Source organism: Coregonus lavaretus, assembly GCF_964263955.1.
Source record: "Coregonus lavaretus genome assembly, chromosome: 15".
In the NCBI taxonomy this organism is placed as follows: domain Eukaryota; kingdom Metazoa; phylum Chordata; class Actinopteri; order Salmoniformes; family Salmonidae; genus Coregonus; species Coregonus lavaretus.
In genome coordinates this window covers 41,605,101-41,619,935 of record NC_140002.1, presented here as the reverse complement: position 1 = coordinate 41,619,935, position 14,835 = coordinate 41,605,101, and the positions used below count along the sequence as shown (strand labels likewise).

At 41.2% G+C, this 14,835-nt stretch overlaps 1 protein-coding gene across 1 annotated transcript in view; it reads right to left on the bottom strand.

The window, feature by feature from the left end:
- LOC311142787 (zinc finger and BTB domain-containing protein 20-like) overlaps positions 1 to 14,835 on the bottom strand; it is a 33,985-nt gene that overhangs the window by 1,990 nt on the left and 17,160 nt on the right. The window contains exons 3-4 of the mRNA XM_084178462.1: positions 4,538 to 4,717; positions 971 to 2,509 (exon numbers count right to left, since the gene is read on the bottom strand). Coding sequence (XP_084034588.1) covers positions 971 to 2,489 — 1,519 coding nt within the window. The 5' untranslated portion in view covers positions 2,490 to 2,509; positions 4,538 to 4,717. The remainder of the gene's footprint in view (positions 1 to 970; positions 2,510 to 4,537; positions 4,718 to 14,835) is intronic.

Genomic DNA, 14,835 nt, shown 5'->3' with positions numbered 1-14,835 from the left:
GCATCATTCATTGCTGTTTCATTCTGCTCTTAACTGGAATATGAAGAGCCCAATTATGGGTTCTGGGAGAATTTGAACCCCTTCCAACGTCCTGCTCAGTGGTAGTTGCCGTCCCTTTATTTACCTTGCAATATTTATGCACCAACCACCACCCACTGATAAAACTCTAAATTACAAATAGTAATCAATGTGTCATATTTTACAGTACTAGCTTAATTGACAGGACATTAAATATCACTCACTGTATTAATCAAATACAGAATATCAGCTATGATGCAGGCAGCCACAGTTCATTTTTCAATGTGACAGAGCCTTTTAACTAATTTGTACACTCAGCTGAATCAAAATCAGGGATTGACATTAAGGTAGCCTAAAACAGGTCTTTCTGGTTCATCTCCATTGTTTAAGTGAAATACAATTCGTGGCATTTCTGTGTGTAAACAGCTAGGGCCATAAAATGCCAGAAATGGTTTGTCTTTCACTTAAACAATGGGGAGGAACCAAAAATATACATTTTAGGCTACTGGAATTATTTGCAGTTTGGTTGTTTTCAGTTTTAAAAAATCGACCTGACCAATGGGGAAACCACAGAGCAGACTCAACTTGCCCGACTGCCATGAATTCAATGAGGGGAGAAACCAGAAAGTTCACTTGGTTGGTCAGTAGGGGAACCCTTAATGTCAATCCCTAAAATTAATACTTCTTTCATGCACAGAAAACCTGTGTAATTTTCATTATGCTAGTAAAATAGTTGTTTTGTTTTTAGCCATCCATCAAGAAATAGCCTAAATATGTCAAGCCATTTAACAAAAGACACATTTATCCATTGCTACATCTAAACTTAAAGAACCATTCTTTGCATTTGTGTATTTTATGTTTGCAAATGTATAAGGAAATTATTTCAACCCCAAACCACTCATGGCAAGTGGTTTGTTACATGCAAAATGGTAAAAGGAGCCAGTGTACTCACCAGTGTGCACAAACATGTGTTTGACATAGTTCTGTTTAGCAGTAAAGGTTTTAGTGCAGAGAGTGCACTCATAGGGCTTCTTCTCCCCCTGCCCCATCTGGGCCGCCTGCTGCTGTTCCCGCGCTGCATGCTGCTGTACCATCAACTGCTGAGGGAATGGGGGCATACTAGGGGGCGGCACGGCCACAAACTGGGGCTGCTGGCCTCCCATGGACTGTGGCAGGCTGAAGAGGAAGGGCTTGTTGTTGCTGGCCGACTGTGTGGCAAAGAGGTTGGGCAGGTAGGAGTTGCCGGCTGTGCCCATTACCTGGGTGTTGCTGGTCATGGTGAGCGGCATCCTCAGGTTGCTGGTGTGAGTTTCGGCCTGACACATGTAGAGTGGGGCACTTGGCAGGGACTGGGCCATGATTGGGTTGGGCAGGGGCTGCAACATGTTACTGTCGCTAGTGTTGTGGGATGTGCCCCTGTCATCCATCTCATGCATCTGCTCTGGGGAGGAGTCATTGACCTCGATCTGCACTGGGGTCCCCTCGCACTGTTGCCCCTCTCCACCCCCTTCCCTCCCAAAGCCAACCAGGTACTGCTGCTGATCCACGGAGTCTGGCTCAGTACCGATGGAGGAGCTTACCCCTGAGTCAAAGCTTTCACCCTTCGGTTCACTCTCCACACCCTCAACGTGGTCAGTGTCTTCTGTGCACTCATCCATACCATAGCTGCTGTACTCGTCCTCTGCCTCCTGCTTTATGTGAATACCTCCTGTCTGTATGCGTACCGGCCGGGGCTGCTTGCGGCAGTGGGTGGTCTCAGGAGTGGATAGGAAGCGTTCCATCTGCTGTGATCTCTCATGGATGCGGGTGATCCATGGCGGGTCATGCTGGTCCTTCTGCGTGCTGAGGGCTGGGTCGTAGCTTGTTGTCATACTGGTTACGTAGTGGGAGCGCTCACGGGTTCCATTCTGCAATGAAAGGCCAGAGTAGGAGTACAGCGATGTGTAGGCACGCTCAAGGCTCTGCTGGGACGTGGCCTGCATGTACCCTGACTCTGCATCGCTGCTGGGCCCAGAGGTGCCTGACTCAGGCGTGCCCCGGGGCGTCTCCTGCCCAGAGTCCCCTGGGTTGACAGGGAACCCCCCTGGCCCGGCCAGGCCCACATTCTGGGACACGATGCGGGTGCACTCATCGATGACCGTCTTGATCTGCAGGATGCTGGCAGCAGTGAGGATCTGGAGAGCTTCCGATTGGGACACCCGCAGGACCCCGCTGTACATGAAGTCTATCAGCTTCTGGATGGACTGCACCGAGACTACAGAGGGGACCTCAATGTCACTGTAGCCGAGGAGCAGCTTGTCCTGAAAGAAGGGGCTCCCAGCGGCCAGCACGCACCGGTGGGCTCGCAGCATGCTTCCATGGATCCGAACAGTCACGTCACAGAAGTGCCCGCGGTTGCGCTGCTCATTGAGGGTCTCAAGTACAGAATTGCTGAAGTTGTGGAGATTGATGTTATGAATGCACTCGGTCATCCCCTTGCAACTGATGTCACCTGGAAACAGAAGAAGAAAACACTAAACATTTTAAATGTCACCTGGACACAGAAGAAGAAAACACTAAACGTTTTAAATGTCACCTGGACACAGAAGAAGAAAACACTAAATGTGTTAAATAATGAATCAATCTTTAGAAATGTGGGCCACACGATGAGCTACATCTAATTTGAAAAAAATTATATTGATTATCAAATACATTTTGAGAAGCAACACAGCTGCACTGCTGTAGGGACATAATCAGGATATTTAGCACAGATATGCCCAATTTAATCCACTTCAACATATGACCTTTTCCATCCACCCCATGTGCTTTCCTCACATTTCAGTGATCATCTTATTTTCATAAGATGTTGGCATTTGATATTGAAACAATCATATCATTCAAGGTAAACTAGCTGGTTAGTAGTTGGATGAATGTCTGCACAAAACTGCACGACAAAGGATCTGTAGCGCAATCGAGAGAACGAAACAACCAAGATGGTTCCCATCCAATTAGTTTTGTTCCTGTCTTACAAGTCTGCTGATATATTTTCTATGAGACTCCAAACCCCCAGTAGGTGGCGCTGTGGGTTTAGACTATTAGGCCTCGTTTATCAGCCTTCAGCGTGCACTGTGACGTGCTTCCTAACTACCACACCCCCGAATTTCAGGATGTTACACAGCTAGGCTTAAGCAGTGTTTAAGTTTGTATTTGCGCCCGACTCCTTTGCTAAAATGTGTCTGGCAATGTTTAAGCCAAACTCACAAATGGAGTAGTGACTGCCCTGAACACAAATTGTAAATAATAAACTCATATCTACAAATTGGCTCAGCTAGGCTTCATGATATTTCAAGCATTACAGTATTACTCTCAATTCATGCGTTGTTGAAGCTCTTCTTGGATATCTACATGTAGTATTAACAAATTGCTACAAAAACAATACTCAACTGACTTGTTGAATGTTTTACTTTTATCACTGACATTTGTAGATCAGTTTAACAAGAATGGATATGACAATGACATTCAATGGCATCCAATAGCTTTGTCACTCCACACATGGAAGCTAGATTCATTGAATGGTTTAAATGTGGTGTTCTACCATTTTACCATTACATCTCATCTCAATATAACATCATAGATTTTATTAACCAATCTGTATCAAATCACTAAATATTATTTTGCATTAGCCCTCCAGCAAATAGCCTCATTATACTATCCTCAAAAAACATGAATGGCTTCTCTTTAAGACTGAACACCTGTTCATACAATCTGTATACGTTTTACATAATTTCATTCATCCACATAACCCACACCCGGAGAACAAGGGTTCTTAAAACCACTGCTATTATACAGCACCTCTCGCTTTACTCTCTGGATACATACTGTACATCACACACACACGTTTATTCATATAGCTCCTGACCCCTCTTCACTACTAGCACCCTTGTAATTAGCATATGCTTAGCAGTAAAACTACAATGAAATTAGGCTACTTTACTATGCAACCATGGTGACAGAAAAACAAACACCTCCCCTTGATGTTAAACACGATCATCAAGATCTATCTAGATAATGTATATTCATGGCCCATGCCTTGCTTTTAGGTCAACAAAAGGAGAGCTCCCAAGTGATTACATTTGACCACCTGTCAGTGAATATGAAAGCCTTGAATCTATGTGTCTATTTACTATAATGTTTTATCGAAGACATTCTATCAAAACCAAGGGAAGGACTAATGAACACCATTTACTATTATTAACTCTTGGGAAACCAAATGACCGTAAAATATATAAATAAATAAAATGGAAAAACAAATTAAAATAATGAGAACAAACATCCTCAAATTATAGCCATCATGCTTAATACAATCAGAAACAGAAAATGTTGATGATTGCAACATGCAGGACAGCTTTGGTATATATTAATAAAACCATACTGAATGTCTGTTAATAAATGAGAAACACACCCATGCTGCTGGAGATACAGTGGCCAGTGTAGCCTAACTATGAGTGCACTGACCGACTGACCACAGAAATATACTCACACAGTCAGATGACGCTTGGTTGGGAAGATGTGTGTGAGGCTGGTGATGAGGCACGGGACACACTGCTACAGGTTCCTGGAGGAGGTGGCTGAGGAAAGACCAGTGCTAGGCAATACCTTCCGTCCTCTCTGCTGCCTCTATCATAGGTCGCTCTGCCACAGTGGTCTCTTCAATACCACCCTAGGGGAACAAGAGAGAATTCCTAAATCAACATGCTCATTCTGAGAAAGAAGTATCTAACCTTGATACGTCGAGACCGAAGCAAGCAAATGTATTCGTAACTTACAAAAGACAAGTGGGAAACTTTGAATCGGTGACGTGGATGCAATGCAATGGATGTGTTATAATCTCCAACGTAAAGAGTGAGTGGACCTTCTAGACTAATTTGAAGGCAGTTTACTCTAGTGGACATTTGACCGCCAATTATATGTCAAGGTTGGAAATCATAAGGTCACAAAGCCAATCTCTTTTGAGCCGTTATCTAAACTACTGGTCAGTGAACCACACACTGCCAAAGGAGATCTATCCACCTTTCAGTCTGATTTACTCACAATGATATATCTCCTCATATCATATTTTTCAGTTCTGAATAAAAGGTCAAAGGCTATAGACATACCGTTATGCACACAACCTGATAGAGTTATCAGAAAAGCATTTAGAGAGACCAGAAATGTCTACAGCATGCCTTGAAAGGACCTACAGAGGACACAGGAGCTAGAATCAATTTAATAAGAGGTTGCAACAATGGCAAAAGGATTGTTCTCCAATACAAAAGTCTCCAACTGGATGGTGTGTGTGTGTGTGTGTGTGTGTGTGTGTGTGTGTGTGTGTGTACCAAGGCAGTACTGAACGTGATTTCAAATCCATGTTTTACCCAGTCCCTATGTATCTATAACTCACTGTGCTGTTATATATATATATACACACAAAAGTATGTGGACACCCCTTCAAATTAGTAGATTCGGCCATTTCAGCCACACCCGTTGCTGACAGGTGTATAAAATCGAGCACATAGCCATGCAATCTCCATAGACAAACATTGGCAGTAGAATGGCCTTACTGAAGAGCTCAGTGACTTTTAACGTGGCACTGCCATAGGATGTCACCTTTCCAACACGTCAGTTCGTCAAATTCCTGCCCTGCTAGAGCTGCCCTGGTCAACTGTAAGTGCTGTTATTGTAAAGTGGAAACGTCTAGGAGCAACAATGGCTCAGCCACAAAGTGGTAGGCCACACAAGCTCACAGAACAGAGCGCTCCTAGGTTGCAACACTCACTACCGAGTTCCAAACTGCCTCTCGAATTTTTTATTTTTTTTTATTTTTTTTAGGTCATTTAGCAGACGCTCTTATCCAGAGCGACTTACAGGAGCAATAAGGTTAAGTGCCTTGCTCAAGGGCACATCGACAGATTTTTCACCTAGTCGGCTCGGGGATTAGAACCAGCGACCTTTCGGTTACTGGCACAACGCTCTTAACCACTAAGCTACCTGCCGCCCCACTCGAAGCAACGTCAGAACAAGAACTGTTAATTGGGAGCTTCATGAAATGGGTTTCCATGGCTGAGCAGCTGCACACAAGCCTAAGATCACCATGCGCAATGCCAAGCATCGGCTGGAGTGGGGTAAAGCTCGCCGCCATTGGACTCTGGAGCAGTGGAAACGCGTTCTCTGGAGTGTTGAATCATGCTTCACCATCTGGCAGTCCGACGGACAAATCAGGGTTTGGCGGATGCCAGGAAAAAGCTACCTCCCCAATGCACAGTGCCAACTGTAAAATTTGGTGGAGGAGGAATAATGGTCTGGGGCTGTTTTTCATGGTTCAGGCTAGGCCCCCTAGTTCCAGTGAAGGAAAATCTTAATGCTACAGCATACAATGACATTCTAGATGATTCTGTGCTTCCAACTTTGTGGCAACAGTTTGGGGAAGGCCCTTTCCTGTTTCAGCATGACAATGCCCCTGTGGCACAAAGTGAGGTCCATACAGAAATGGTTTGTTGAGATCGGTGTGGAAGAACTTGACTGGCCTGCACAGAGCCCTGACCTCAACCCCATCGAACACCTTTGGGATTAATTGGAACGCAAACTGCGAGCCAGGCCTAATCGCCCAACATTAGTGCCCGACCTCACTAATGCTTGTGGCTGAATGGAAGCAAGTCCCCGCAGCAATGTTCCAACATCTAGTGGAAAGCCTTCCCAGAAGAGTGGAGGCTGTTATAGCAACAAAGGGCGGGACCAACTCCATATTAATGCCTCTGATTTTGGAATGAGATGTTCGACAAGCAGGTGTACACATACTTTTGGTCATGTAGTGTGTCTATATATATATATATATATATATATATATATATATATATATATACTTAAATAGCAAACATTTTGTTACTATGGCGTACCATATTAAGAGCTTATGATCAGTAACAGTCAAATGATATATACCATAACACATAGGCATTCATGGAGAAACACAAAAAGGCATTCAGCTACACCCAGCATGTGATTCTCAGGTTTACAGAGACTCTAAGCCGCACAGGTATACAGTGGGGTCCGAAAGTATTGACACCCTTGATAAAGATGAGCAAAAATGACTGTAGAAAATAAATAATTGAAATACTGAGCTATATTGTATGCAAAAAAAAATATATAATTATTTATATTAATACAATTGCTCAGAAATATATTTTGTTTAACCCTTTACACTAGTCCCTGTATACGGGTTGAAAATAGCATGGTCACTGATAAACGCCTAAATTGGAATGCAGTGGCTGTACAGTAACATGCTATACATGACGTCAGAGCTCTCTGCTTCACAGCAATGTATGGGTTTGAATGACAGCTGTTCTGAACTTGAGCATTGCGCGTGACAAAAAGTTGCCCCCATCCCTCCCTTGCACATTTTTTATTGAGCGGGGGGAAATGCTTTAAATTAAGATGACTTGATGTATGTTTGAAAGATTAGACGTTGAGGATTAAAAATAAATAGCGCATTGATGTCATCCTAGCAAGTCCAAATGTGCGCTTCACATTTCCATATCATAAAACTCATGTCATATACAGTGTCAACGTTAATGATTACTATGTTTGATGTACAGTTACAGGATGGCATGGTATTATACCGTGGGTTATTCTGAACAGAATTAGCGTATGTTTGTCTATTGTGAAGAAAATTTGCAGCGGCACACGCAAATGAATGCACTCATGACTCCTTTCTATGCACACCAAAATCTGTTCCCCTGAATTGCATTGTGAAAGCTTAAGACTGAAATATTGTATTGTATAACTTAGCTAGCATGTTGGCAATAGAACAAGCTTTCAAATGATGCCCACCTGACCCAGATTGCGATTTATAATGGACCGTTTTTGGATTGTGTAAACAACAACAGTAATTGTGTGATGGTGGAAATGCAGGGCTGTGTTCCAAACAAAACAACTACAAGTGTCCTTGCTCTAGTTCCTCAACGGCACAGCTAGGGGAGCTCAAAAAAGCACCTTATAGTTGAAGACTCTTTTTTTAGATTACTTAGGAAATGTGCACACTTTGGAGAGGTGTGTGGCCATTTGGAGACACCAGTTAGTCCTCTCACTCAAACTCTTGCAATTATTTTGTCTTATATTGCACATACAACACATTTTTCAGGAATGTTCTTACCATGTTACTGAATGTATCCAGAGTATTTTCAGATTTCATTTTCAACAAATGCGTCAAAAAGTACAGTAAATGTAAAATGCACATAAAATCAACAGTGTAATGTTTCGATTCAGTCTTGTGTCAGGTGAACTGTTGTGTCTTCACCTTTGGTCTAATCATTCCCATAATCTCCAAACTGTTCCCTTTCAATTGCTACCATGGTTATACATTTCATATTTCTTCTGTAAGAAACATTTTAATTTTGCCCTATCCATATAGGTCAATTCCGATGAGTTAACAAGTAATAAGAAAAAGGTACTAAAAGGTAGGGGTCAAAATGATTGACACCCCTGTTTTCCATACCTTTCAATAGCTCACCTTGCGAGGATAACGACACTGAGCCTTTTTCTCAAATGGAGAACACATTGGTCACATTGGGAGGGATCTTAAGACTATTCCTCCATACAGAATCTTTCAAGATCCTTGATATCCTTCGTCTGCACTTATGGACTGCCCTCTTCAATTCAAACCACAGGTTTTCAATGGGTTTCAAATCCGGAGACTAAAATGTAAATTGCAAAATGTCGATTTTGTGGCCAATTAAGGATTTCTTTGTCGATCCACTTGCGGCCAAGTTTCAGCCTCCTGGCAGAGGCAACCAGGTTTTTGGCTATAATGACCACATACTGGGTAAAGTTCATGATGCCATTGACCTTAACAAGGGCTCCAGGAACAGTGGAAGCAAAATAGCCCTATAACACCAAAGATCCACCACCATATTTTACAGTAGGTATGGGGTTATTTCTGCTCATGTATTCTCATTTGGATGCCAAACCCACCACTGGTGTTAGTGGCCAAAGAGCTCTATTTTCATGTCATCTGACCAAAGCACCGGTTCCAATCCAAGTGCCAATGCCATTTAGCTAACTCGAGGCATTTACATTTGTTGGGTGACATGAAAAAATATATGACCCCTACTGTTTTAAGAACTTTTTTTATTACTTGTTAAACAACATCTTTCTCTGAGCAATTGTATTAGTAGAAAAACATTTGAGCATACAATATAGCTCAGTATTTTAATTATTTATTTTATACAGTCATTTTTGCTCATCTTTATCAAGGGTGTCAATAATAATGTGCATGACCACAAACTGTAAGAGGCCAACTATGGACAATTTATGCATCCTCAGGTTTGTACTGTTCACAGAATGGAGGAAATGTCCATATCTCAAACTCAAATAAACCTAATCATATCATGAAGTTTGCCAAAGGATAAATAAATACCCATATTTGCTTTGAACCATTCTGTTGTGGTTTTCTCATGTAGATGCTGTGACTGATAGGACAATACTTATAGTACAACACAAACAAATGTACAGTGGCTTGCGAAAGTATTCACCCCCTTGGAATTTTTATTATTTTGTTGCCTTACAACCTGGAATTAAAATTGATTTTTGGGGGGTTTGTATCATTTGATTTACACAACATGCCTACCACTTTGAAGATGCAAAATATTTTTTGGGGTGAAAAAAAAGAAAAAAAAGAAAACTTGAGCGTTCATAACCTTCTTCCATATGTTTGGGGAGTCTCCCACATGCCTTTTGGCGAACACCAAACGTGTTTGCTTATTTTTTTCTTTAAGCAATGGCTTTTTTCTGGCCACTCTTCCGTAAAGTTCAGCTCTGTGGAGTGTACGGCTTAAAGTGGTCTTATGGACAGATACTCCAATCTCCGCTGTGGAGCTTTGCAGCTCCATCAGGGTTATCTTTGGTCTCTTTGTTGCCTCTCTGACTAATGCCCTCCTTGCCCGGTCCGTGAGTTTTGGTAGGCGGCCCTCTCTTGGCAGGTTTGTTGTGGTGCCATATTCTTTCCATTTTTTAATAATGGATTTAATGGTGCTCCGTGGGATGTTCAAGGTTTCTGATATTTTTTTATAACCCAACCCTGATCTGTACTTCTCCACAACTTTGTCCTTGACCTGTTTGGAGAGCTCCTTGGTCTTCATGGTGCCGCTTGCTTTGTGGTGCCTCTTGCTTAGTGGTGTTGCAGACTCTGGGGCCTTTCAGAACAGGTGTATATATACTGAGATCATGTGACACTTAGATGTCACACATGTGGACTTTATTTAACTAATTATGTGACTTCTGAAGGTAATTGGTTGCACCAGATCTTATTTAGGGGCTTCATAGCAAAGGGGGTGAATACATATGCACGCACCAGTTTTCTGTTATTTATTTGTTCAAATTCTTTGAAACAAGTTGTTTTTTTTCCATTTCACTTCACCAATTTGGACTATTTTGTGTATGTCCATTACATGAAATCCAAATAAAAATCAATTTAAATGACATGTTGTAATGCAACAAAATAGGAAAAACGCCATGGGGGATGAATACTTTTGCAAGGCACTGTATTCTCATCAACTCAGCCAAATGTGTTAATGTCTTCCCATTAAAAAAATGTAATAGTATTTCTGTCCATATCTATTACAATCTATTTGCTGAATGGTCTTCATGAATATGATCATTCAGTATACAGTAGGAATATCATGTTAAGCCCAGAGCTTGATTAAACCTTAAACTTTAGTAGAGGGGTATTGGGGTAACCAACAACAGTTTTAATATTTCTAAGGAGCCAAAAATCCTTACAAATATTTGACTGGGAAAATGTACTGGCATCAAGTTACACAACTTGTATTACATTAAGTTCATGACTGCAACAGAAAAAAAGACATAACATGTGACGACAATGAATACAGAATTGTCTCCATAAATACTTTATGTAATTTATCTTTTCATCAGATTTATTTTCTGTTTTTGGTTATCTTGCCCAGTCTGCTCTGAGCTGAGATATTTATTTTTCTAAAAAGGGCTTTATTTATCCTTGCATACTTTCCATTGTATTAGTAGGCCTATGCCCCTGGCAGACCAGCCAGATTAACATAATTAAACACTGATTTGTAGATGCACAGCAGCAGTCAAAGACAACCTTTGGAAAAACAATGAAATTGACATACAGTAAAATATCATAAACTAAGAGAACACAATGTAATGCCTGACTAGTTACACGAAAAAAGGTTTTAAAAAGGCTTCTTCGGTTGTCCCCATAGGAGAACCCGTTTTGGTTCCAGGTATAACTTTTTTGGGTTCCATGTAGAACCTTCTGTGTAAAGGGTTCTACATGGAACCCAAAAGGGTTCTTCCTGAAACCAAAAGGGTTCTACCTGGAACCAAAACGGGTTCTTCAAAGGGCTATCCTGTTATCCTATGGGAACAGCTGAAGAACCCTTTCAGGTCCTAGATAGCACCTTTTTTTCAGAAGAGAGTCATTTTTGATCATTTTTGTATATTGGTGAGATAGTAAGCTTCATTTCCTTGAAAAGATTACTTCACTGAATACATGTGGACCTCATTAACCTGTTTCCTAACAACCAAATACCTGTGGTGGTTACACTACATAAGATTGACATACAGCATCACGTGACACAACATGAATGATGTTTATCTCCATTGTCTTACTGAATTATAGTTTGTGGCACAGTAAATAAAGCTGTGAGCATGTGTTGTTTGTTTTCTATGTTGGACAAAATGGCACCATGGTTCCATAACAAGCCATTGCTTTGTACCAAATCTCAGGGTTTTAGGTCAAACAGCTCAAAGGAAACAATCTTTGGTTAGCCTCGCCAACTAAGCCACCTAGAAATGACATCACAGTTCAATTGCTCACAGACACATTATGGCCATTGTTGTGTTAAAATCACAGCTAAGATGTTGATGATTCTCTCATGGCATCCATACTATTTTGATAAAGGGACTGCAAAACTTAGCAAAATACCTTCCAATGATGCCATGAACCAATTCTGAAGCCATGAATCAAGTCTGAAGCCATGAATCAAGTCTGAAGCCATTGCTATGCAGCTGAAAAGATTTTGAGTGATACATGGCAACAGCTGAAACACACCAATACCAATAGGACACCCTCAATTGTCTAGTAACCCCTAATAATCCATACAACACAATAAGGTCCCAGCAGCTACACTTGCAGACCCCTGATAAAGTTTCATGTGTAAGCACACTTGCCAGGACAGTAGTCATTGTTTGCCCTCTCAAATTGCCTATACAGTACACCCATTGCCCAACACCGACTAAACGTCAGACCTTCCTATTCCTACTATGAGATACTTTTGTGGTAAATATCTCCCTATGAATTTGAATTCAAGTACACTACTACATTATATGTTAAGGAGTGTCATGCAATGTACATATCATCACGCACGCAAGCACACACATACACACAGTATACACTCACTCTCTCACTCAATCATTCTCTCAATCACTCACTTTTAACTTGAGGAAAACATTTGAAAGCACATAAAGGGGCCTTTTTCTATTCTCACCATAGTGCTTTTGAAAAGTGTCACAAATCAAGAGGGAAATTACACTAGTTTACAATAAGCCAGCCAATGCAGGTGTAATAGTGTGGTTAGTGACATTCTATGGTGACCTGATGACAAAGGCCCCTGCATGGCTAGATTTAGACAACACAAGCATATACATTTCCTCCCTGGCTTCAGTTGCAATCTAGACATGTAAAGCCACCTGCCTGAGGGGTGAAGTGAGGTGAATACTGGCAACAAAGGAGCAGACTGATGGAAGCAGGCTTCAGCTGCCCAGACTGTCACTCACAACAGTGATTCCATTTTAGCTGTGACACGGTGGGTGAGCAGCAGCCAGCTTCTACCTGCAGTGAATGCTAATCAGTCCAGGGGTCTGTATCTCTCCCTCCTTCCCTCCTCCCTCCCCTGCCTTGGACGAAAGGGGCTGATGATCCTTCAAAATTAATTAGATCCTTTTTGGAGGCAGCCATTTTCTTTCACTCCTTATGCCTCTGCCAAAATCTGTAGCATTTTTCTTTTCGTCCCCGTTCAGAGGGAATCAAACTATACTTGGGAAATATTATGTTCTTTCTTAAAAACAAAAATGCATTTATTTGTCTGAGATTGATCTTCCCCAAGCCTTTCCACAGCTCTCCCTTTCTCTATATCGCTCTCCCTGCACTGCACTGTGTCTCTCTCTGTAGAGTTAGCTGTCAATAAGTCCCCAGAGGTCAGTTCGTCTGCTAGAAATCAGACACAATGCTCCAGACTGCCAGTGCCATGCCCTGCTGCCACAACAAAGACCACAGGAAGAAAAGGCAGAGAGAAGGGAAGAGAGCAGCATCACCAGTCTGACTTCAGGTTCATCAGAGCTGCCTTAATTAGTTGGCAACCTCATGAAGAATACTGCGCCGAATTTGGAAATCAGTTTAATCTAGGGGGAAAATTAAAAGGTGGGGGTGGGGGATGGGGTTGAGGACAGAGATGAGAGGCGGGTTTGTGAAAGGAAACGATGTCAGACGTGAATAATATACATCTTGAATATGCAAATTTACTTCAATACACACAACAAGCATATATTTTCTCCTTGATACATTTGAGCCTAGAGGGGGGCGGGGCGAGGGATTTTAATGGAAATGAACCAACCCATTTGTTTCCTTGGGTGATGAATAATCTGTGATGTGGATTATGTTGCGCATACTGTACATACTGTACCATTCAGAAGGATATTCAGACCTATTCTGATTCTATTTACTGTTAATAGCAAACAGCCATTAATGCAGCATGCAGTGTTTTGCTTCCTTTTGTTGTTGCACCTGAATACTATCAATCTGGTTCAACCATTTCATCACGATGTAATTCATACTGCCGAAAATAAAGCATAAGGAAATGGGTCGGCTTTCAACAATTGTATGGTATTTGCACACTGAGGAAATTGCAAAAAAAAATAATTTTGACCAGATTAAATAATTATAGGCACAAATGTCATGAGTGGCAAACTTCAATAACCAAATACACAAAAGTCACATCAATTAATTCACTGTAAGGAGCTACATTGCACATACATTCACCAAAATGTATACCACATCTGGACTCACTGCATAAAAAACCGAAGGTAAACGGAACAATACTGCAAATGCCACTCTGATCTGAATAAATTATTGGGCAATTGATTGTTCAGTTCTCTCCCAACAACATTCTGTTGGGTAATTAAATTAATGAGCAATATACAGTACTACATCTCTTATTACAGTTGTTTCAAAATCAAACCCTTGTGCTTTCAAGTATAAACATGAAAATTATGCAAAATGCACAAACACTCTTTAGTAGAATGACTGGAAGATCAATCTCAGGTTTTAATAGATTTACCTTTAGTCTGCTTATGAACTCTGTTGGCAGAAAATCCATCACGTTTGAAAACAACATTAACAAAACACCTACACACTGCTACAAATATATACAAATCCCTCCAAAAAAGGTCACATTATCATGATGTGATGTGCTGAGTTATCTACATTCCTTACTAGTTTTTCCTCAAAACATGTGTTGGACTTAACGAAGCTGAAACATACACGATGGGCATGTTTATAAAGGTACAGTAATTGGTATGTGCAGATACTACAGGCAAAGCAATACCATCACTCAACACATGAGAATGAGTTGATCAATTATAAATGAGATGATAAACATTGCCCTCCCAACAAAAACAGGATTCTTCAGGGTTAGGCAATGTTCTAATCTAAATTCTCTCCATTGTTAATGTTTTGAGGTAATTTGAGTCTTTGCCAACAATGTATAGCTT